The sequence below is a fragment of the Salvelinus sp. IW2-2015 genome, linkage group LG1 (assembly GCF_002910315.2).
Source record: "Salvelinus sp. IW2-2015 linkage group LG1, ASM291031v2, whole genome shotgun sequence".
Classification (NCBI taxonomy): domain Eukaryota; kingdom Metazoa; phylum Chordata; class Actinopteri; order Salmoniformes; family Salmonidae; genus Salvelinus; species Salvelinus sp. IW2-2015.
In genome coordinates, this window is record NC_036838.1 from 10745770 (window position 1) to 10771562 (window position 25793).

At 44.2% G+C, this 25793-nt stretch overlaps 1 protein-coding gene across 1 annotated transcript in view; it reads left to right on the plus strand.

Annotated features, from left to right (window-relative positions):
* Positions 1-13267, plus strand: part of cfap58 (cilia and flagella associated protein 58) — a 28774-nt gene extending 15507 nt beyond the window's left edge. The window contains 11 exon segments of the mRNA XM_023983244.2: positions 1386-1472; positions 1968-2161; positions 4303-4464; positions 4585-4731; positions 5099-5239; positions 5718-5941; positions 8093-8204; positions 8383-8487; positions 9575-9694; positions 9977-10110; positions 12974-13267. Of these exon segments, the coding sequence (XP_023839012.1) occupies positions 1386-1472; positions 1968-2161; positions 4303-4464; positions 4585-4731; positions 5099-5239; positions 5718-5941; positions 8093-8204; positions 8383-8487; positions 9575-9694; positions 9977-10110; positions 12974-13094 (1547 nt within the window). The 3' untranslated portion in view covers positions 13095-13267.
* Positions 13268-25793: the final 12526 nt, after the last annotated feature.

The following is a 25793-nucleotide window of genomic DNA, read 5'->3' on the forward strand; positions in this document are numbered from 1 at the left end:
AAGACAGCAAAGACAACTATGTAGCTAGCTAACACTACACTAATCAAGTCGTTCCGTTGTAATGTAATAGTTTCTACAGTGCTGCTATTCGGTAGGAGTTAGCTAGCTGGCTAGCTAGCAGTGTTGACTACGTTAGAAGGACGAAAATAGCTGGCTAGCTAACCTCGATAATTACTCTAAACTACACAATTATCTTTGATACAAAGACGGCTATGTAGCTAGCTAAGAAAAAATTGCTAAGATCAAACAAATCAAACCGTTGTACTGTAATGAAATGAAATGAAATGTAATGTAATACTACCTGTGGAGCGAAGCGAAATGCGACTACTCGCTCCAACCCGGAAGTCCTCACGTACACTACATACGCACACACATGCAACACATGCATACCAACACCACACACACACATGCACACATATACACACACCGTCACACTCATCATATGCTGCTGCTACTCTGTTCTTTAGTATATTGTTATCTCTCCTGATGCCTAGTCACTTACCCTGCCTTCGTGTACATATCTACCTCAAATACCTCATACCCCTGCACATGATCTGGTACTGGTACTTCCTGTATATAGCTCCATTCTTGTGTATTTTATTCCTCTTGTGTTACTATTTTATTAAATGTTTTACTCTGAGTCTTTGGGAAGGGCTCGTAAGCAAGCTCTTTACGGTAAAGTCTACACCTGTTGTATTCGGCAAGTGACAAATAAAATTGTATTTGATTTCAACATGCGGGCACACACACACAGAACTAAACAAACATGAATACACACGCCCGCACAAATGCATGCAGGGAGACACACACAAATACCTGGGTTGACATTTCAACACTCCTCTGCTCTGTTCCACTCTTCACTGTCAAAAGCACTTTTTACCCCTTTTTCTCCCCAATTTCGTGATATCCAATTGGTAGTTACAGTCTTGTCCCATTGCTGCAACTCCCATACGGACTCAGAGAGGCGAAGGTTGAGAGTCTTGCGTCCTCCGAAACATGACCCTGCCAAGCCTCACTGCCCGCTTAATCCGGAAGCCAGCTGCACCAATGTGTCCGAGGAAACACCGTACATCTGGGTCATCCGGTCGCGGCCGGCTCCGACACATCCCGGGATTGAACCCGGATCTGTAGTGATGCTTCTAGCACTACGATGCAGTGCCTTAGACCGCTGCGCCACTCGGGAGGCCAAAAGCACTCTTTTGGCCTCTCGAGGAAGATGACAGGAAGTTGCCATTTTTTCTTACCTTTTAGTAACTCTGAAAATATTAAATGTAGTGGTTACATTGTGGTGTGGTTTGTGTGCAAGGTACATCAATTATGTATAAAGAATTTCTGTCATTCTCTCTCACTCAAAAACATGAACATGAACCATGTGTTGTGAACAGAAATGGAGTCCTCCAAAAAGCAGATGGAGATTGACAAGAAAGGCATTGACGAACTGGTGCGGGAAAGAGACATCCTGAACAAGGTATGTAGAGAATAATATAATTTAGCGGACACTTTTATTTGAAGCAACTTGCAGAACTGTCAACATTGACAGTGACAAACATCCAGTATGTACCCAATGCAGAAATCAAACCGACAACCTCTGCATTGCCAGCACCTACTACTACATGACATTATGTGTATAGCCTATGTTGTTTGGTTATTTGCAGGTCTTGTTTTGCATGATTTGTTTCATTAGACACATCTTAATGTGACAAATGTGCACCAAGCACACTCTCATCTGTTCATAACCCATTGTGAAAGTGTGTCTGTGTTCGTTTGTGCATGTACATTTGTGTGTGTGTGTGTGGTGTGCTTTGTTTTGTGCGTGTTTTGCATGCACGTGTTGTGTGTGTGTGTGTGTTGTGTGTGTGTGTGTGTGTGTGTGTTGTGTGTGTGTGTGGTGTGTGTGTGTGTGTGTGTGGTGTGTTGTGTGTGTGTGTTGTGTGTGTGTGTGATGGTGTTGTGTGTGTACATTGTAGAACATTGGATCAAGGCAGCTAATGCCACGGAGAAGCAGCTGAATATAGGGAAGCTCCATGAGCAGTCCAAGAAGAACCTGGACCAGGAGATCATGAACTACCGCGACGAGGCCCAGAAGCAGCGCAAGATCATCTACCAGCTAGAGAAGGAGCGTGACCGCTATATCAACGAGGCCAGCGATCTCACACACAAGGTGCACTAAGATAACTCAGGGATGAGTGGAGAGACCAGGGGACTCATTTATAAATGCTGCGTACGTACAAAGTATTATATTTTGCGTGCAAAACATAACGTGCACCAGTTTTCACTGCATTTATAAAAACTGAACTTGCCTGGAGAATGTGCTTACCTCCACGCAAAGTTCAGACCATGCAAACGCACAACTTTTTGTTACTTATAGTAATTATTGCATTGCAGGCAGGCAAGTAAGTACTTTGTGCAAATGAGGAATGGTTAGGTTGACACGCCTTTCATAAAACAACAACAACAGAAAAACATAATGACAAAACAAATGCAGCTTTTTGCCGTTACTAAGAAGAGCGAACATCTATTTCCTTTATCTTTGCTATCTAAATTGATAAATAGGAATTATTTTACCTTTTATTTAGGCAGGGGAGTTCCATTGAGACCAAGGTCTCTTTTACAAGGATGCCCTGCATGATAAGACCAAGCAATTAAAAGCCGTTTTACTTAAATCTTTGGTGACAAAAGGAGTTTCAAGATTTAGCCATCCCTGTGACCGGATATGGTATCTCGTACATCTATGGGTTAGTAATGACAAAGACAGTACAGTATGAAGATATGCAGAAACTGCTTTTCCAATAGAAATCCCCGATCACTCTTGTAGGCGAAGTTAAGACGACGTTGGCTAGTTAAGCTCATGCATAGAGACATGTTATCGGGTTTAGCTGGTCGTCTCGCGCCGAACTGTGCATGTGCAGGCCGTCAAATCAAAGGTACTCCTTCAATATAAAGATGTTTTTGACGAAAATGAAAATGTGTCAGTTTGACACGTTCATGAGGTTGTAGTACTAACATGTTCAACTAAAGACATTAGCTCGAATCTAGGTTGTGTGTTTAGATTTCGAGAAAATTAACAACTAAGGAAGATTTTCTTTCACTTCTCTCATTGACTTCCTAAACCCCGGCCTGGTCTGTTTGGTCTGTTTCACAAGCGTTCCCCGGAAGTCTCACGATGTTGCGCCTCGGGTTTCAAAAGCACACAGTAGAACAGACAGTTCATATTTTCCATTGAAGTGTGTAGGCTACTACTGTACGTCTGACTCATATAAATATAATCTCATTCGAGTTCTGTTGTCTGAATACTGTAATTTCACATTTCTTGAGTAGACACTGTTTCAGAATTTACAGGGCAGTGCAGCATATTTAGGTTGCGGGAAAAAGTCCATACAAAACATTGTTGAATTAAAATGTTCTGCTAACAGGTCCACAACAATTTGTCATGGTTTATTTCTTCCAGAAACTGTCTCTGTCCTTTGCCCAATACAGCAGCTGTCACTGCAGAAGATTAAAACATTGTGGTAACACCTCCAAAACATTTGACAAAATGTGCCATTGCTTGTTTTTGGTTAAACTGTTATGGCTTAATTTCAATATACCTCCAAATTATACAGCAAATAGGGTGTTATTTATCACCATAAAAGGTGATATTTTTCCAGGCGAATAAATAATGCTCATTCACATGCACACAGTTTCAGGACGGGGCTGATTTTATAGTGAGAAACATGCGTATGTATGGTGTACGCCTAGTTTATGAATCTGAAATGTTTTTTTTAATAAGTAATGGGTTTTCAGAAATGGGTTACGCAGATATTTAGTGTGAAATTTACACAACGCTTATCAATGATGCGCCCAGAGTGCTGGCAGGTCTTATTCATTGTGATCTAAAGGGCATAGCTGATCCTAAATCCACGTTGGATACATACAGCCCCAGGGATTTAGGCTCAGTTACATACTGTACCAGTAATGTAGCACTAGCATTAATGTTGATGAAGCAGAGAAAATGGGAGGGAACTCCATTTGAACATTGCAGTTTATCGATTAGGATTTCAACACAGAGAAGATGAGATAATGTGATATGAGACATGTGTTGCAACAGACAAAACATCTTTACATGTGTTGATGAGGTGGGGAAAATTTCAACATTACAGTTTATCATTTAGGACTACAACATGCCGGTATTGTGTCTAGGTTGTCTTTTATAAACACCTAGCTATCAGCTTCTGGTTACGTAAGCCCAAGTCTTATATTAAGTCCCAAACTAAACCCCCTCTTGGGATGATTCTCTGTTCTCTCTGTTCTTTTCTTCCACAGGTGCTCCAACACATGGAGGACATTAAAATGAGGGAGATGCAGATCTTTGAGTACAAGAAGAAGATTGCAGAGGCAGAGACCAAGCTCAAACAGCAGCAGAACCTCTACGAGGCGGTCCGATCTGATCGGAACCTCTACAGCAAGAACCTCATCGAAGCCCAGGTTGGATTTACATAGGAGTAGTCAGTTGTGTGGACAGGCAGGCTGGTGATTGTCCGGTCTGTCAATCTGTCAATCCTTTACTCATTCGCTCACCCATTCACTCTCCGCCCTCTCTTTCAGGATGAGATCACAGAGATGAAGAGGAAACTGAAGATCATGAACCATCAGATTGACCAGCTAAGGGAGGAGATCAACAGCAAAGAGTCTGCCCTGGTCAAGGAGCACCTAGAGTTCCAGCGAGTGGAGAAAGAGAAGGAGGCTCTGAAGGTAATTTACTATGCCGTGCTCACTTTGTGAGGGGCTAAAGTAACTACTGTGCAAATCTACTTTTTAGTCTGGGAACCCATTGGTGTAACTAGTCATGAGAGAAAGGCGGGTTGTAATTGAGCATTTTGTTTTAGTAAAATATTAACACCAACCTGCTTTAGCTCTTTCAATCACACCAGGGTGACACCCTCACCACCAGGTTGACACCCATCCTTCCTTCTTGAAGCAAATGCTGCATTCCACATGGCACTTCATTCCCTTTATAGTGCACTACTTTTGACCAAGGCCCAAAGTGTTTTCTTTTTCTTTACCCCTCATTTTCAAATTCAAATTTTAAGTATAGGCCGTCTTTCCATTTCTCCCATAGGCCGAGCTCCAGAAGATGAAGCAGCAGGCTCAGGAGACGAAGCAGTTTATCGACAACCAGGAGGCCGAGGAGAGAAAGCTGCTTAAGATCATATCCGATGCTGATGCTGAGCGGCTCAGACAGAAGAAAGAATTGGATCAGGTAAGGGAAAGGTGGCTGCCTGCTTTCACTGAGAACTCACTGCCCATTCAAAGAGACAAATAGTACTGTCATAGCGATAAAATAGTGCTGATTTGAATAAAGGGGATGGAGAGAGATGTTGTCATCAGCCAGCAGATCTGTCATGCCTTTGTGGTCTCGCATTACATGGGTCAAAATACATTGTGTTGATGTGGCTGCAGAATGTGACAGAGGTGCAGCTTTTCATTTCTTCCTAATGAGGTTTGTCTTTGAATGGATGAGACCAAGTAAAACATTCTATAAATGTGACTTTTTAGGAAATAGCAGGTAATTTAGCAGGTCATCTACCAGTATCCATTTAGATGGAAAATAATCAAACACGTTATCACAAAGGGCCAATATCACAAATATTTTTTATTTCTAAATGTATTTTTACAGTCTTTGATCAAAGTAACCTGGGGTTTTTGTTGTTTGCTCTTTTGCCATCACCGTCTTGTAGGTGATCAGCGAGCGAGATATCCTGGGCACTCAGCTGGTGCGGCGAAACGATGAGCTGGCCCTACTATACGAGAAGATCAAGATCCAACAGTCCATGCTGAACAAGGGAGAGATCCAGTACAACCAGAGGGTGGAGGACATCCGCCTCCTCAAGATGGAGATCAAGAAACTCAGACGGGAGAAGGGCATCCTGGCCAAGACTGTGGCTAATGTGGAAGACTTAAGGTGAGATTGGAAGAGGGAGTAAGAGAAAGACAGAGGTAGATAGTGAGAGAGTGCAAGACAGCAAGAAAGTGAGGGGGCGAGACAGAGGATGGGAGACGCTGATATAGACGGAGAGCAGGGGGGACATAGGGAAACAGAGAAAGATCGAGACAAATTCCAGTTGGACTCCAAAGAAAGCTCAAGCTAGATTTATTCAACCATATGATGATACAAGCACAAATATTTCTAACCTACTAGGCGGGGTCAACCCCTTACACATCTACATAGCCAATACATCTACGTTGCTAGGCAGGAAATTAATTTGTTCCTCTCAACTGGTGTAGTCATGGCCCTGCCTGATGCTAGAACCTTTGTAGGCATGGAAGTGTATGTGTGTGAGATAGGACTGTAGTAGGAGGGTCATTGGGGTGGGCCCCTCTGGCCCCCCTCCAAGAGGTTTCTTCTCACTTCTTCTGTTGACTTGGACCTCGAGCCGAATTCCTCGCTCCTCCCTGGTTCCGCAGCTGGCCTGCTTTATCAAAGACTAACTGTTGCCCTTCGCCTCCCTCATTAACTTTCCATACACGTTCCTTCTTCACCTTTCATTGACACAGAACATAACCTTCTACGGCTAGGGGTTCCGCTAGCGGAATGTTTCGACAATATCCGGTGAAATGGCAGAGCGCGAAATTTTTAAAAAATTATTAGAAATATTTATACATTCACAAGTGCAATACACCAAATTAAAGCTTAACTTCTTGTTAATCTAGCCACCGTGTCAGATTTCAAAAAGGCTTTACGGCGAAAGCTAACTATGCTATTATCTGAGGACAGCACCCCATCAAACAAACACATGACAATCATATTTCAACCCGCCAGGTGCGATACAAAACTCAGAAATAACTATATAATTTGTGCCTTAAGTTTGAAGAGCTTCTTCTGTTGGCACTCCAATATGTCCCATAAACATCATAAATGGTCCTTTTGTTCGATAAATTCCATCGTTATATCTCCAAAATGTCAATTTATTTGGCGTGTTTGATAAAAAAAAACACTGGTTCCAACTCGTGCAACATGACTACAAAATATCTAATAAGTTACCTGTAATCTTGATCCAAACATTTCAAACAACTTTCCTAATACAACTTTAGATATTTTTTAACGTAAATAATCGATCAAATTTAAGACGGGATAAACTGTGTTCAATACCGGACGAAAACAAAGTGGAGCGAGCATTCAGGTCGTGCGCCCCAACCACAACAGTACACTAGACTCGACCCTCGTTCTGAACAGCCATACTTCTTCATTACTCAAAAGAAAAACATCAACCAATTTCTAAAGACTGTTGACATCCAGTGGAAGCGATAGGAACTGCAAGCAAGTGCCTTAGAAATCTAGATCCACATAGAAAACCCATTGAAAACACTGTCACCTGGATGGTTTGTCCTCGGGATTTCGCCTGCCAAATAAGTTCTGTTATACTCACAGACATTATTTTAACAGTTTTAGAAACTTTAGAGTGTTTTCTATCCAAATCGACCAATTATATGCATATCCTAGCTTCTGGGCCTGAGTAGCAAGCAGTGTACTTTGGGCAAGCTTTTCATCCAAAATTCCAAATGCTGCCCCCTGTCCTAAAAAAGATAAACAGTTATCATACATGTTATGTAATCAATAAGTTATTATATAGTGACAGGAATAAGTATATTTCAAATTAGAACCCAACACCGTTCGAAGAGCGCAGCACACTAAACTCCGCATCAATGTCTGTAAATTATGCAAAATTCTTTAACTTTTCTTTTCACATTATTTAATTATTTAAATTGTTTTTGTGGTACCAAAGTGCACAGATCTGTGCAGCAGGACTATTTCTGCATTGCTCAGTTTACATTGCTGTCTTATTCATCGGCATTAATTTGCTTTATTGTGAACCTGTTGATACAGTATCTGCAGCCCACAAAAGGTTACCATAGTGGCATTTGCTGGACATCTGCCATAAACAAAACATTGAATTGATACAGGCTTGCCAATGTTTTTACATCCTTAATGATTAATGAAAATAGTGAAATTGAAGTCTGTTTTCAATCTATGCCCCACTTGAATTTGTTGTCATGAAATATGTGACGAGGAAATGCCATGACATTTGATGCCCTTTTGTGGGTTTTGTGACAGACGTGAGGTTTTCCACATGCAGAGGGAGCTTCTCAAAGAGAGGACAAGGTGCAGAGCCTTGGAGGAGGAGCTGGAGAATCCTATGAATGTACATCGTTGGAGAAGGCTGGAGGTGTGTGTGTTACTGTGTGTGATTGTGTGTGTATATTTTGTGAGTGCTTGGGCTCAAAAACATTTTAGACCTGTTTCAGTACATTAACTTCTTAATGCTTCGGCCTAGCTTCTGTGAGACATAGCCAGAGAACCTATTTAGGGTTATACATTAATGCCTCTTATTTGACTTTCCTCAGGCCAGCGACCCAAGCACCTATGAGTTGATCCAGAAGATTCACTCTTTACAGAGGCGTCTGATAACCAAGAGTGAGGAGGTGGTGGAGAAAGAGCTTTTATTACAGGTAAACTCCAGATAAATCTGTCTCATCCTGTTGGCTACCCAAACACCAGGTTCTCCCACAAGGAGTAGGTTGGGTCACTGCAGAAATCAATGGAAGCCTGGGAGAATTGTTTCACTACTTCATAACTTTCAGAAATTAGCATGGACTGCATACACTGAGTATAGCAAACATTAGGAACACCTTCCTAATAATGAGTTGCAAGTTGCAAACCCCCCCCCCCCCCCCCCCCCCCCCCCCCCCCCCCCCCCCCCCCCCCCCCCCCCCCCCCCCCCTTTTTGCCCTCAGAACAGCCTCAATTTGTCGGGACATGGACTGTTGAGTGTGAAACCCAGCAGTGTTACAGTTCTTGACAAAAACCAGTGTGCCTGGCACCTACTACCATACCCCGTTCAAAGGAACTTAAACCTTTTGTCTTGCCCATTCACCTTCTGAATGGCACACATGCACAATCCATATCTCAATTGTTTCGAGGCTTAAAAATCCTTCTGTTAAACCCTTTCCTGCAGTCAAATGACCTAGTGGCTTTATTTTTCATCATTTCTAAATAAATAACATGATTTATTTTTTTACGCTGAAAATCTGGTGTTTTTATGTCAAACAGTTTTGATATATTTCAGTTCTCTATGATATATAAAGTGGAATATTGGAAAGCAAACTAAAAATGAAGTACATTTCAACTCTATATGTGACATGGTATACAGGTGTCTTATTTTTTGTTTCAAAGTAGATTTCTTTAAGACTGCCAAGAGACACTGATTTAGCCCACTGCAGTAAAATGTTAACCTGTCTCCTCTCCTTCATCTACACTGATTGAAGTGGATTTGGAAGTGGATTTAAGTGACATCAATAAGGGATCATAGTTTTCAGCTGGATTCACCTGGTCCTATGTCACCTATGTCATGGAAAGAGCAGGTGTTCTTAATTTTTATATACTCGTTGTAGATACAGTATCCAAATATGTAGATAATGGGTCGGTCGAGAGCTGGCAAGGAAGTGCCCAGTGGGATGTGTGCACGTTTTTAAAGAGCCCATCCCTGACTGAATGTTTGGCTGCCTAATGTCCCCTCTCTTCCACTTAAATGTTCAGGAGAAGGAGAAGCTGTACGTGGAGCTGAAGCACATTCTGTCCCGACAGCCTGGACCGGAGGCAGCCGAGCAGCTTCAAATCTACCAGCAGACACTGAGGCAGAAGACAAAACAGCTCAAGGTCCTCTGTGCCTTTCATCTTCTTTTTCTACATCCCTCGTCTGTATGTCTGTCTGCCTGTCTCTCTCTCTCTCTCTCTCTCTCTCATTCTCCACTTCCAAGCAGCTCTGACCACTGGCAGAGAAATGGCCACTTCAGATACAGCAGGACCATGCACAGGCTTGCGAGCCAAGCTCACAGGCCCAGAGTAGCTTTTTACCTGGCTATGTCATTTTCAGTTTAGTCCTATGCTGCTGCTTGAAGTTGATTTATATTAGATGTCCTTTTAATCCCCCACATCCAGGCTTTGTCATCAGAGCTGAACATGTATGAGTCCCAGACACAGGAGTACAAGTATGAGATTGAGAGACTGGCCCATGAGCTGCAGAACATCAAGAAGAAGTACCTCACTCAGAAACGCAAAGAACAGCAGTGCAGGTAAAGATTACCCTGGTATAGTACTTACCAACCACGAGAATCACCCCTGAGCTCATTCTGGGGTTTCTGATCTAAACTGATTGAACTGTTCAAGTAGGGCTGGGCGATATATCAAATGAATTTGAATGTATGTTTTTGCGCGATATTCCAAATGCCTGTATCGCAAGAATCAAGGTTTTGTTATTTTTCGTTTTTATGATGTCCGCTTGTTCTCATGTTGTATTTTTGGTCTCATCTCCTTCGCTCCTCTGTGCTGTGTGCACCTTCCCATTTACACCAGAGATCTGTATATAATGACGAGTTGCACATCTCCGCCCTAACAATGGGAGTCGTTGTCCCAAAGGCGGGAAGGCAGGTGACTAGCTTAGGTCCAAAATAAGCTCATAGAAACACATTGGCCTTATTTTGGACAGATTTTAGCGAGAGTGGAACCTCTCGCTTCGCCTCTTCCTCTATGGTTTACACACACACCAAGCCCCTCTCCCCCTGCCTCTCACGCTAACAAAGTTCAGAGATCACATCTTCTCTGACAAGTGGTTTCAACTCGCTATTTGCATTTGAGGTTTGGTCCAACAGAATCGGTCATCTGGACACCAAAACACATTTAGACATAACTTCTCTATTATAGTAAAATAAACTTTTTGAACAATATTCTTTTTATGTTTCAACTACTCAAATTGCGCACAGAGCAGACACTACTAAAATGAGAGTATCAATAAACATTGATTTGCGAAAATGAGTGCTCAGTTTGTCGCAGGGCATTAGGGTACCGCTTGCAGCATTTTAGCCAAATACTGTTATACTAGCTGGCTAGTCTGTGTTTTATAAATGTGCAATAAGCATAAAACACAATTATACAGTTGAAGTCGGAAATTTACATACACTTAGGTTGGAGTCATTAAAACTTGTTTTTAACCACTCCACAAATGTCTTGTTAACAAACTATAGTTTTGGAAAGTCAGTTAGGACATCTACTTTGTGCATGACACAAGTAATTTTTCCAACAATTGTTTACATACAGATTATTTCACTTATAATTCACTGTGTTACATTTCCAGTGGGTCAGAAGTTTACATACACTAAGTTGACTGTGCCTATAAAACAGCTTGGAAAATTCCAGAAAATTATGTCATGGCTTTAGAAGCTTCTTATAGGCAAATTGACATCATTTAAGTCAATTGGAGGTGTACCTGTGAATGTATTTCAAGGCCTACCTTCAAACTCAGTGCCTCTTTGCTTGACATCATGGGAAAATCAGAAGAAATCAGCCAAGACCTCAGAAAAAAAATTGTAGACCTCCACAAGTCTGGTTCATCCTTGGGAGCAATTTCCAAACGCCTGAAGGTACCACGTTCATCTGTACTAACAATAGTACGCAAGTATAAACACCATGGGACCACGCAGCCATCATACCGCTCAGGAAGGCTGGAGAAACGGGTACAAAAGTATCTATATCCACAGTAAAACGAGTCCAATAAAAAAGCCAGACTACGGTTTGCAACTGCACATGGGGACAAAGATCGTACTTTTTAGAGAAATGTCCTCTGGTCTGATGAAATAAAATAGAGCTGTTTGGCCATGATGACCATCGTTATGTTTGGAGGAAAAAGGGGGGCGCTTGCAAGCTGATGAACACCATCCCAACCGTGAAGCACGGGGGTGGCAGTATCATGTTGTGGGGGTGCTTTGCTGCAGGAGGGACTAGTGAACTTCACAAAATAGATGGCATCATGAGGTAGGAAAATTATGTGGATATATTGAAGCAACATCTCAAGACATCAGTCAGGAAGTTAAAGCTTGGTCGCAAATGGGTCTTCCAAATGGACAATGACCCCAAGCATACTTCCAAAGTTGTGGCAAAATGGCTTAAGGACAACAAAGCCAAGGTATTGGAGTGGCCATCACAAAGCCCTGACCACAAGCCCATAGAAAATTTGTGGGCAGAACTGAAAAAGTGTGTGCGAGCAAGGAGGCCTACAAACCTGACTCAGTTACACCAGCTCTGTCAGGAGAAATGGGCCAAAATTCACCCAACTTATTGTGGAAGCTTGTGGAAGGCTACCCAAAATGTTTGACCCAAGTTAAACAATTTAAAGGCAATGCTACCAAATACTAATTGAGTGTATGTAAACTTCTGACCCACTGGGTATGTGATGAAAGAAATTAAAGCTGAAATAAATGATTCTCTCTGCTATTATTCTGACATTTCACATTCTTAAAATAAAGTGGTGATCCTAACTGACCTAAGACAGGGAATTTGTACTAGGATTAAATGTCAGGAATTGTGAAAAACGGAGTTTAAATGTATTTGGCTAAGGTGTATGTAAATTTCTGACTTCAACTGTATAATTTATGGTACAGTATGTCTGAAGCTATCACTGATCACCCACCTCACATTGAAGGCCATCATCAATTAGGATCACACATTCACACACTCACTGCATTTTCGCAACCCTTGTACATAGGGCTGGGTGATACGGCCTAAAAATCATATCTACATTTCTTTAAGCTTATGGGCGATTCTGGGCTGTGGGGTTGAAAAACAAGTTTTAATGACTCCAACATAAGTGTATGTAAACTTCCGACTTCAACTGTATTTACTATAGTTTTATCTGAAAAAATATAACTTTTTAAATGTTTTACAATTTCTATTTTTCTGAAATTCACTGAGGAGGATGGTCCTCCCCTTCCTCCTCTGAGGAGACTCAACTGCTCAAATCAAAAAAGCTGGGAAGACGACCAGAGAATCAATTAGCTAGAGCTTTGGGCGACCTTACCATGTGTGTGTGGACGGAGCAACTTTGGAATGCGTCTGCAAGTGTCTGTGTGACAAATTTCCTGGAACTCTCTTGTGTGTCCGCAGGGAGAAAGAGAGGAGCCTGGCCCAGGTGGGACAGTCGGTGATCCTGCCCCAGCGCAGCGACGGTCCATGCTTCACCGGTGGAGGCTTCAGTCTTAAACAGCCTGGCAAAATCACCACCTAGAGGGAGAGACAAGAAGCTCCCTCCAGCCTTACAACATCTTGACACACTGCCTCTTATCACCCCTCATAGGACACTCATCGTTTTCGATACTGTTTTTAAGAGCTCTTATAAAGGAAAAATAAATATTACCAGAGTTGGGCTGTGATTTTATTCAATAAATAGAGCTTACTTCACGTATCAGTCTGGCCTTTCTCCAAAATGTATGTTTGAAGTTAGAAAATGGCCAGTCCAATCAGCATTCTCTCAGAAAGAAATGTGTGTGTTTAGGATAACCTCGGAAACCCAGAACTAAAATCTTGTGTAATTGCGTCAGATACTCCATTTAGGTTCTGGAGAAAGGTGAATGAGAAAATTATACTAACGAGACTAGTGAAGTCTCCACCCTGCTAAACGGAAACTCTCAGCCAAAGCCCTCAACCACTTCTGAAAACTTTCTGTCTGAAATCATTGCTTGAAATCCCCATCCCAACTTTAAGCACCACCATCACACAATCTTAATATATCCAAATAACCAGTGATGTAAAACCAAAGCACAGGAAATACTGCACTTTAGTCGTCGCATCAGTCTTTTGACAGACATTACGATACCATTTATGTTACGTAGTCTGTCCACGAGAGATTAGGTTTAGGACAACAACCCACATAGCCAAATACTGCACTTTTAAATATTGGTTAAAGGTGATCTAATCGCTGTCAAATTAGTTTTTAATAATGCCCCTCATTACAAGCATGGGCTCTTAGGCTGATACTGTATGTGAAGTGTACAGAAAGGTGAGTAGCTAAACTTATTTATCTCAAATTCATAGTTTTCCTGAATTATGAAAAGCAATTTGGATGTGTTTGCACCCTCTGTAGCCATTATGGTTCTGATCCTGCTGGTCATCTATTAAAGTTTGAATGTATTTTTGTGTGCTCCATCCTGTTGTGGTTATCAGTCTGCCAAGCATGCACACCATGAACTGATTAACAATCGGTCCTTAATGGAAACATGTACTCTTTATCTCTACCCGGTACAACCAGAAGAGGACTAGCCACCACTTAGAGCCTGCTTCCTCTTTGGTTCCTTCTTTCTAAGGTGGTCACTTAGTATCTGCTTCTGCATTGCTTGCTCCTTGGTGTTTTAGGCTGGGTATCTGTACATTGCTGATGTAAAAAGGGCTAAATAAAACCAATTTGATTGATCCAAGGGTCAATCAGCAGTTGCTACATTTTTGGATTTATAAATTAATGATATGTACCTATTGATTTTTGAAGAATAGAATTTATAAGAATATCATAATTCCAACCAATGATGATGTTCTTTTCTACACAGAAGATCATACACAATTATTGTCTGAGGATTTTCCTTGATGTTTTCCTGAACTTCCCAATAACTTTCTGAAGCATTTCAGTTACTTCTAACCATACTTCCGACTGAAATATTGTCAAAAATAATGTCAGATTGATTTGTAATAGACTGCCATAGCCTCAAACAAAAAAGGAAATATTGGCTGTTGATTACATTATTTTTTTCACATGGTGGGGTCATGATAAAATTCTTATAACAATGTGGGGTTGTGTGCCAAAAAAGTTTGGGAACCCCTGTTCTAGCGGTTCGTGACAAACAGTGCCAGATACCATTACAAGCTAGTAGAGATTACCTCAACACTGTCATGCCTGTGGAAATGTTTGTATTTTAGCTAATGTAACGCTCTGGGTGTCGGGGGTGTGAAGTCAGGCGCAGGAACAACAGAGAGTTCAATATAGTGCTTAAACAATGTCCCCACGAAAACACTGGGTGTACAAACAAATGCCCCATACACGGGGGACAAAAACCAGTCCAAATACACTCTACGAACGAAATAAACAATACGTTCGTCTACTCCCGATACCAAGGTACAACTGATCAATCCCGCACAAAGAAACGTACGGGCTGGCTGACTAATAAAGCCCAACGAGACCCCCAGACGCTCCATGAACGCCCTCCATACTCGGGACGTGAACTGGGGGCCCCGATCAGAAACGATGTCCTCCGGCACCCCGTAGTGCCGGAAGACATGGGTGAATAAGGCCTCCGCAGTCTGTAGGGCTGTAGGGATACCGGGCAACGGGAGGAGACGGCAGGACTTAGAAAACCGATCCACAATTACCAGAACCGTAGTGTTCCCCTGAGACGGGGGAAGATCGGTCAGGAAATCTACGGACAGATGAGACCATGGCCGTTGTGGAACGGGGAGGGGTTGCAACTTCCCTCTAGGAAGGTGCCTAGGAGCCTTACTCTGGGCGCATACCGAACAGGAGGAGACATAAACCCTAACGTCCCGAGCTAAGGTAGGCCACCAATACCTCCCCCGAAGGCTCCCCACTGTCCTCGCCACCCCAGGGTGACCCGAGGAGGGTAGGACGTGAGCCCACCGAATCAGTTGGTCCCGAACACCAAGCGGCACGTACTACCGCCCCGCCGGACACTGAGGAGGCGCGGGTTCCGCCCGTAGCGCCCGCTCGATGTCCGAGTCCACCTCCAATACCACTGGTGCTATCTGCCTCGAGGCGGGGAGGATGGGAGTGGGTTCGGTGGACCTATCCTCCGTGTCGTAAAGGCGGGACAGTGCGTCAGCCTTTACGTTTTGGGAGCCTGGTCTATAGGATAACGTAAACCGGAACCGGGTGAAGAACATGGCCCACCTTGCCTGACGTGGGTTCAGTCTCCTAGCTGCCCGAATATACTCCAGATTCTGGTGGTCGGGCCAGATGAGAAAGGGGTGCTTAGCCCCCTCAAGCCAGTGTCTCCACACCTTCAGAGCCCTGACCACCGCTAACAACTCCCGGTCCCCCACATCATTGTTACGCTCCGCTGGGCTGAGCTTCCTAGAGAAGAAAGCGCAGGGGCGGAGTTTTGGTGGCGTACCCAAGCGCTGTGATAGCACGGCACCCACCCCAGCCTCGGACGCGTCCACCTCCACTATGAATGCTAAAGAGGGGTCCGGATGCGCCAACACGGGCGCATCCGTGAACAGAGCCTTCAACCTGTTGAAAGCTCCGTCCGCCGCTGCTGACCACCGCAACCGCACCGGGCCCCCCTTTAGCAGTGAGGTAATGGGAGCCGCTACCTGGCCAAAACCCCGGATAAATCTCCGGTAGTAGTTGGCAAAACCCAAAAACCGCTGCACCTCTTTTACCGTGGTCGGAGTCGGCCAATTACGCACGGCCTTAATGCGGTCACTCTCCACCACCACCCCCGAGGTGGAAATGCGATAACCCAGGAAGGAGACGGCTCGTTTGGAGAACACACACTTCTCAGCCTTGACGTATAGGTCATGATCCAGCAGTCTACCAAGCACCTTGCGTACCAGAGATACATGCACGGCGTGAGTAGCTGAGTAGATCAGAATGTCATCGATATACACAACCACGCCCTGCACGTGCAGGTCCCTGAGAATCTCGTCTACAAAGGATTGGAAAACGGCTGGAGCATTCTTTAACCCATACGGCATGACGCAGTACTCATAGTGGCCCGATGTGGTACTAAATGCGGTTTTCCACTCGTCTCCTTTCCGAATACGCACCAGACTGTACGCGCTCCTGAGGTCCAGTTTTGTAAAGCACTGCGCTCCATGAAATGATTCCACCGCCGTAGCGATGAGAGGTAGTGGGTAACTAAACCCCACTGTGATGGCATTTAGACCTCTATAATCAATACACGGACGCAAACCTCCCTCCTTTTTCTTCACAAAAAAGAAACTCGAGGAGACGGGTGAGATGGAGGGCCGAATGTACCCCTGTCCCAGAGACTCCGTGACATATGTCTCCATAGCCAACGTCTCCTCTTGGGACAAGGGGTACACGTGACTCTTGGGAAGCGCAGCGTTTACCTGGAGATCTATCGCACAATCCCTTCCCGGTCGATGGGGTGGTAATTTCGTCGCTTTCTTTTTACTGAAAGCGATTGCCAAATCGGCATACTCGGGGGGAATGCACACCGTGGAACCCTGGTCTGGACTCTCCACCGACGTGGCACCGATGGAAACTCCCAGACACCTTCCAGAACACTCCTCTGACCACCCCTGGAGAACCCCCTGTCTCCACGAAATACTGGGATTGTGCCGGGCCAGCCAGGGAATTCCCAGCACCACTGGAAACGCAGGCGAATCAATAATATAGCTGTCTCTTATACACATCTAGATGTGTATAAGAGACACCTCTCCACCGACGTGGCACCGATGGAAACTCCCAGACACCTTCCAGAACACTCCTCTGACCACCCCTGGAGAACCCCCTGTCTCCACGAAATACTGGGATTGTGCCGGGCCAGCCAGGGAATTCCCAGCACCACTGGAAACGCAGGCGAATCAATAATATAGAGACTGATACGTTCCCTATGATTCCCCTGCGTCACCATGTCCAGTGGAACTGTGGCCTCCCTGACCACCCCTGACCCTAATGGCCGGCTATCTAGGGAGTGCACGGGAAAGGGAGAATCTATCGGCACAAGCGGAACGCCCAACTTACGGGCGAGTCCGCGATCCATAAAGTTCCCAGCTGCACCTGAATCGACTAGCGCCCTATGCTGGGAAGAGGGAAAAAATTTAAGGAAAAGAAATCAAGACAAACATGTGACCAACAGGGGGTTCTGGGTGAGTTTGGTGCTGACTCACCTGGGGTGATCGAGAAGTGTTCCGCCTGCCATCTCGACTCCCAGACGGACCCCCCCAGCACCGATCGGCCGTGTGTCCTCTCCGACCACAGCTGGTGCAGGGGGGGCCTCCTCCTCCGATACCCCTCGGCGCGGCCCCTCCCAACTCCATCGGGATGGGAGCCGGGGTGCTGGGTGGTGGAACGCAGAGGACCCTCTCCGAACGCCCGCGGGCAGCCAGCAGATTGTCCAGTCGGATGGACATGTCAATTAGCTCATCAAGGGAAAGAGCGGTGTCCCGTCACGCTAGCTCCCTGCGGACGTCCTCCCGGGGACTACACCGGTAGTGGTCAATAAGGGCCCTGTCGTTCCACCCTGATCCCGCGGCCAAGGTCCGGAACTCCAGCGCGTAATCCTGGGCGCTCCTCTTCTCCTGCCTGAGATGGAATAGTCTTTCACCCGCCGCTCGTCCCTCTGGGGGGTGGTCAAACACGGCACGAAAACGGCGGGTAAACTCTGGATAGTGCTCCTTCGCTGAGTCTGGGCCATTCCAGACTGCGTTTGCCCACTCCAGAGCACGACCCGTTAGGCAGGAGACGAGGACACTCACCCTCTCCGCTCCCGAGGGAGTGGGGCTAACGGTGGCCAGGTATAGTTCCAGTTGGAGTAAGAACCCCTGGCACCCCGCCGCCGCTCCATCATAATCCCTCGGGAGCGTAAGACGGAGCGCGCTGGAGCCGGGGGATGGAGAGTCCTGAGTGGGGGGAGCCGAAGGTGGAGAGAGGAGCCCACTCCTCTCCCATCGGTCCATTCTCTCCATCATTTGGTCCATGGCCGATCCGATCCGATGGAGGACGGTGGTATGGTGGAGAACCCGTTCCTCCATCGATGGGAGAGGGTTGGCCGCTGCTCCTGCTGACTCCATTTCTTGGTGCGGGATTCTGTAACGCTCTGGGTGTCGGGGGTGTGAAGTCAGGCGCAGGAACAACAGAGAGTTCAATATAGTGCTTTTATTGCACACACGGTAAACAATGTCCCCACGAAAACACTGGGTGTACAAACAAATGCCCCATACACGGGGGACAAAAACCAGTCCAAATACACTCTACGAACGAAATAAACAATACGTTCGTCTACTCCCGATACCAAGGTACAACTGATGAATCCCGCACAAAGAAACGTACGGGCTGGCTGACTAATAAAGCCCAACTAATTATAATCACCTCAACACAGGTGTAACAAATAAACACATAAGGAGGGGGAGGAAAAAGAGTCAGTGGCAGCTAGTAGGCCGGTGACGACGACCGCCGAGCGCCACCCGAACGGGAAGGGGAGTCACCTTCGGTCGGAGTCGTGACAGCTAACCCGAACCCTTTTCCCTAATCGTAACCTAAATCTCCTAACCTTTTACATTAATTATCCTAACCTGCTGCGTAAATGCTCCTAATCTTGCCTGACGACTCGCCCTGAATTTAATTCCGCTGCTCTATCGATCGCTACATACCGTACAGTACATTCGTTCAGAATCTGCCATCCTAGAAGTATTTTGTGTGACTTCAAACTGACAAACACAAATTCATAAGCGTTTGGATTGTCTCTAACAAACTGGCTCTGGCCCAACCCATCGGTTTCTGGGACCAATTAGAACGGTCAGAATGTATTCACATTCTAGAAATCGAAGGGGAGGGAGGCAAATCCAGACTCCTCATGGAGAGCGATGTGGAGTCAATTCTGGTAAATTCTGACAAACTGTATACTATCTAGTCAAAACCCCACAACCCAGATAACCCCTGATCGAAAAGTGAATTATACAGTCTTTTGAGCAATGTTATTTGTACAAGTTTTAAGTTTGTTTTGTTTTACGACAGCAAGTGTTTATCAGCAGCACAGTGTTCCAAGTTTTTATTTTTGTCAAAATCCGTGTGGAGGCTGATTTGGTTGATTCTGAGATCCAAGCGACGGTGATTGAGTTAATAACACCCATTCGACTTGATAGGCACGTGTAAGCTGCACTGCATACTGCTTCATCCTTCATCCATTCATCCTTTCCATCTGGAGCACGCTTCTTCATCAGGGGTTGGAACCAAAATGATTTTCTAATCGTTTCGTTCTGAACAGAACTACAGTACCAGTTAAAAGTTTGGACACACCTACTTATTTAAGGGTTTTTCTTTATTTTTATGATTTTCTACATTGTTGAATAATAGTGAAAGACATCAAAACTATGAAATAACCCATGGAATCATGTAGTAACCCAAAAAGTGTTAAACAAATCAAAATATATGTTATATTTGAGATTCTTCAAAGTAGCCACCCTTTGCCTTGATGACAGCTTTGCACACTCTTGGCATCCTCTCAACCAGCTTCATGAGGTAGTCACCTGGAATGCATTTCAATTAAGGTGTGCCTTGTTAAAAGTTCATTTGTGGAATTTCTTTCCTTCTTAATGCGTTTAAGCCAATCAGTTGTGTTGTGACAAGGTAGGGGTTGTATACAGAAGATAGCCCTATTTGGTAAAAGACCAAGTCCAAATTATAGCAAGAACAGCTCAAATAAGCAAAGAGAAATGACAGTCCATCATTAAGACATGAAGGTCAGTCAATCCGAAGGAATTTCAAGAGCTTTGAACATTTCTTCAAGTGCAGTTGCAAAAACCATCAAGCGCTATGATGAAACTAGCTCTCATGAGGACCACCACAGGAAAGGAAGACCCAGAGACATCTGCTTAAGAGGATAAATTCATTAGAGTTACAGTACCAGCCTCAGATTGCAGCCCAAATAAATGTTTCACAGAGTTCAAGTAACAGACACATCTCAACATCAACTGTTCAGAGGAGACTGCGTGAATCAGGCCTTCATGGTCGAATTGCTGCAAAGAAACCACTACTAAAGGACACAAATAATAAGAAGAGACTTGCTTGGGCCAAGAAACATGAGCAATGGACATTAGACCGGTGAAAATCTGTCCAAATTTGGGAGTTTTGGTTCCAACCGCCGTATCTTTGTCAGATGCAGAGTAGGTGAACGGATGATCTCTGCATGTGTTGTTCCCACCTTGAAGCATGGAGGAGGAGGTGTGATGGTGTGGGGGTGCTTTGTTAGTGACACTGTCTGTGATGTATTTAGAATTTAAGGCAGACTTAACCAACATGGCTACCACAGCACTCTCAAATGGATGAGAGAGCTTCCTACTGCCTGAGCTATGTTGTTGATGTAAATTGAGAAGAGCGTGGGGCCTAGGATCGAGCCTTGGGGTACTCCCTTGGTGACAGGCAGTGGCTTAGAGAGCAGATTTTCTGACTTTATACACTGTACTCCTTGTGAGAGGTAGTTAGCAAACCAGGCCAAAGCCCCTTGATTATTGACAAGTTTTTCCAACACTTTTGATAAATAGGGCAAAATATAAATAGGCCTATAACAGTTAGCATCAGCTTGATCTCCCCCTTTTCTGGGTGTTTGGAGTCATACCTTGTGGGATTGGTAATAATCTGAGAAAGATTTAGGGAGACCCATTACTTTAGGACTTGGTCAGGTGGTTTAAGCATGTCCCAGATTAGGCCACCTAGCAGGACAAATTCACTTAGTGCAAGGGGCCAGGAGAGAGTTTAGGGCAGGTAGGGTACAGGCCGGTGCTGATGGAGGACGATAGCACCCAGCAACAGTCAACAAAGAGCTATTTGAAAGTTTAATGCTTAAAACCAGCAAATCAAATTGTTTTTGGGACAGACTTGGTGAAGACAACTGAGCACTGCAGGTGATTTTTGGTAAATATTGCCACTCCCCCACCTTTGGAAGATCTGTCTTGCCGAACAAGGTTATAGCCAGAAAGGTTAACATCAGTATTCAACACACTCTTCCATATCCACGTCTCAGTCATTTAAAAAACTTTTTTTAACCTTTATTTAACCAGGAAAAGCCCATTGAGACCTAGAGTCTCTTTTTCAAGGGAGACCTGGCCAAGAAGGCAGCAACTATCAGTACATTACAGAATTAAAACATACAACAATACAATACAACAACATGATCCAGCCAAAAAAAGCATTTACACTCCTCTGTAACAGAGTCTCCCATCAATATTTTAAATTCATTCAGTGGCACTAACATGTCTAGATGAAGCATGGATTGTAGATTATTCCATGCATCTGGTGCACAAGAAGATAAGGCAGTCTTGCCTAATACTGTGAGTGTCCTGGGGACTTTAATAAGTAGCAACCACCTAGCAGACGGGTATGGTAACCGCTGGTGGTGACGGAGACCAGACTACAGAGGTAAAGAGGGCATTTACCCAAAAGGGCTTTGTAGATGAACACATACAAATGTATCTTTCTACGCATATAAAGTGAGGTCCAACCCACCATTTGGTACAATGTGCAATGGTGGGTGACTTGGCATTTGTAATAAAGCGCAAGGATGCATGATAAACAGAGTCCAGTCTCTGTAAGACAGAGGAGGCTGCATATGCATATACAACAAGTTACCATAATAAATTACAGAGAGAAAAGTGGCCTGAACAAGCTTCTTTCTAGACATAAGCAGGAAGCAAGCCTTATTACMAAAATAAAAACCCAATTTCAATTTAAGCTTTGTCACAAGATTATCCACATGAACTTTAAAGGACAACTTGTCATCCAACCAAATACCTAGGTATTTGTAGGATAACACTTTTTCAATGGATAAGCCACCATATGTGACAATGCTAACATTCTCTGGCAGAGTTCTAGCTCTGGTAAAGGTCATGAATTTAGTTTTTTGTATATTCAAGACCAGTTTGAGACAATAAAGGGAGGCCTGCAGTGACTGAAAAGCAGTCTGGAGCTCTTCAACAGCCTGAACCAGAGAAGGAGCACATGAATATAAAACTGTATCATCTGCATATAGATGTAACTTTGCTGGTTGCATCCCATTTCCAAAATCATTAATACAAATTGAGAACAACACAGGAGCTAAAATTGAACCTTGGGGCACACCTCTATTAATCTCAAGAAAGCTAGACTTATGATTGTCAGTATATACACATTGTGTTCTGTCAGAAAGATAGTTCCTAAACCAATTTACTGCCACTTCACTGAGACCAATGTTTCTGAGTCTAGCTAGTAACAATTCATGGTCAACTGAATCAAAGGCCTTTGATAAATCCACAAACAGAGCAGCACAATGTTGCTTTTTATCAAGTCTATTAATGATGTCGTTTGCCACTGCCATAGCTGCAGTTGTGGTGCTGTGCCCCGATCTAAAGCCAGACTGCTTCAGTGTCTTTAGATAGATGTTACTATGGAATACTGAAGTATAATTACAAGCATTTCATAAGTGTTAAAGGCTTTTATTGACAATTACATGAAGTTGAGGCAAAGAGTCAATATTTGCAGTGTTGACCCTTCTTTTTCAAGACCTCTGCAATCCACCCTGGCATGCTGTCAATTAACTTCTGGGCCACATCCTGACTGATGGCAGCCTATTCTTGTATAATCAATGCTTGGAGTTTGTCAGAATTTGTGGGTTTTTGTTTTTCCACAAGCCTCTTGAGGATTGACCACAAGTTCTCAATTGGATTAAGGTCTGGGGAGTTTCCTGGCCATGGACCCAAAATATCAATGTTTTGTTCCCCAAGCCACTTAGTTGTCACTTTTGCCTTATGTCAAGGTGCTCCATCATGCTGGAAAATGAGTTGTTCGTCACCAAACTGTTCCTGGATGGTTGGGAGAAGTTGCTCTCGGAGGATGTGTTGGTACCATTCTTTATTCATGGCTGTGTTCTTAGGCAAAATTGTGAGTGAGCCCACTCCCTTGGCTGAGAAGCAACCCCACACATGAATGGRCTCAGGATGCTTTACTGTTGGCATGACACGGGACTGATGGTAGCGCTCACCTTGTCTTCTCCGGACAAGCTTTTTTCCGGATGCCCCAAACAATCGGAAAGGGGATTCATCAGAGAAAATGACTTTACCCCAGTCCTCAGCAGTCCAATCCCTGTACCTTTTGCAGAATGTTTTTCCTGGAGAGAAGTGGCTTCTTTGCTGCCCTTCTTGACACCAGGCCATCCTCCAAAAGTCTTCGCCTCACTGTGCGTGCAGATGCACTCACACCTGCCTGCTGCCACTCCTGAGCAAGCTTTGTACTGGTGGTGCCCCGATCCCGCAGCTGAATCAACTTTAGGAGACGGTCCTTGCGCTTGCTGGACTTTCTTGGGCTCCCTGAAGCATTCTTCAAAACAATTGAACCGCTCTCCTTGAAGTTCTTGATGATCCAATAAATGTTTGATTTAGGTGCAATCTTACTGGCAGCAATATCCTTGCCTGTGAAGCCCTTTTTGTGCAAAGCAATGATGACGGCACGTGTTTCCTTGCAGGTAACCATGYTTGACAGAGGAAGAACAATGATTCCAAGCACCGCCCTCCTTTTGAGGCTTTCYGTCTGTTWTTCYAYCTCAATCAGCATGACAGAGTGATCTCCAGCCTTGTCCTTGTCAACACTCACACCTGTGTTAACGAGAGAATCACTGACATGATGTCAGCRGGTCCTTTTSTGGCAGGGCTGAAATGCAGTGTAAATGTTTTTGGGGGATTCAGTTCATTTGCATGGCAAAGAGGAACTTTGCAATTAATTGCAATTCATCTGATCAATCTTCATAACATTCTGGAGTATATGCAAATTGCCATCATACAAACTGAGGCAGCAGACTTTGTGAAAATTAATTTTTGTGTCATTCTCAAAACTTTTGGCCATGACTGTAGAAACACGATGGATAGGAAAAACTACCTAGAAAAGCCAGGGCCTAGGAAGAAACCTAGACAGGATCCAGGCTCTGAGGGGTGGCCAGTCCTCTTCTGGCTGTGCTGGGTGGAGATTATAACAGTACATGGCCAAGTACTGCATGAGTAGGCTATCTAGTTGTTCCACCTTTGGGCAGCCGAACATTCTAGGCAGAGCATGTGTATCCGGACCGGTAACCAGAGTCTGATAAGGGTTGAGTTAGTTTTGCGGTGCCCCGGTGCACTATTATTGCCTTACATCGTTTGTCAACTACTGCTTTACACTACCTTTAGATGACGTCCCTCTCCGTTTCGTTCCGTTTGCTCTCTTTGCTTCCATTTGACACTACGTCCAACCAGCCCTACGTCCAACCGAAGACCACGTGTGGGTGAGCGGTTTGCTAGTGTCAACATTGTGAACAGAGTGCCCCATGGTGGTGGTGAGGTTATGGTATGGGCAGGCATAAGCTACTGACAGCGAACACAATTGCATTTCATCGATAACAATTTTAATGTAAAGAGATATCGTGGCAGGATCTCAAGGCCCATTGTTGTGCCATTCATACGCCACCATCACCTCATGTTTCAACATGATAATGCACGGCTCCATGTCGCAAGGATCTGTACACAATTCCTGGAAGCTTAAAATGTCCGGCATTCTCGCCAGACATGTCACCCATTGAGCATGTTTGGGATGCTCTGGATCGACGTGTACAAAGCCGTGTTCCAGCCAATATCCAACAACTTCACACAGCCATTGAAGAGGAGTGGGACAAAATTCCACAGGCCACAATCAACAGCCTAAACAAATCTATGCGAAGGAGATGTGTCTTGCTGCATGAGGCAAATGGTGGTCACACCAGATATTGACTGGTTTTCTGATCCACGTCCCTAACTTTTTAAAAGCTATCTGTGACCAATAGATGCATGTCTGTATTCCCAATCATGTGAAATCCATAGATTAGGGCCTAATGAATTTATTTAAATTGACTGATTTCCATATGTGAACTGTAACTTAGTAAAATATTGTTTCTTGTTGCATTTATACTTTTGTTCAGTATAATAAAAGAAAGGAGGAAACAACATAATTACTAAGATACTTGGAGCAGGATTTCATTTGAAACCTCTTTTGTCAATTTGTCCCTCAATTATTTATGCAGGAAATTAAAGTGAATAGTACAGTACTGAAGGGACAATCTTGGAAATGTCCTGCTGTTCAATTATTTAACCATATAGCTCCAACTGTTTATAACTATCAAGTCAATGTTATCTCATTTGTCAGTATTCTCAAGGTGTAATTAAAAAAATTTAAATCACATTTTTACACCAACATTTTAGT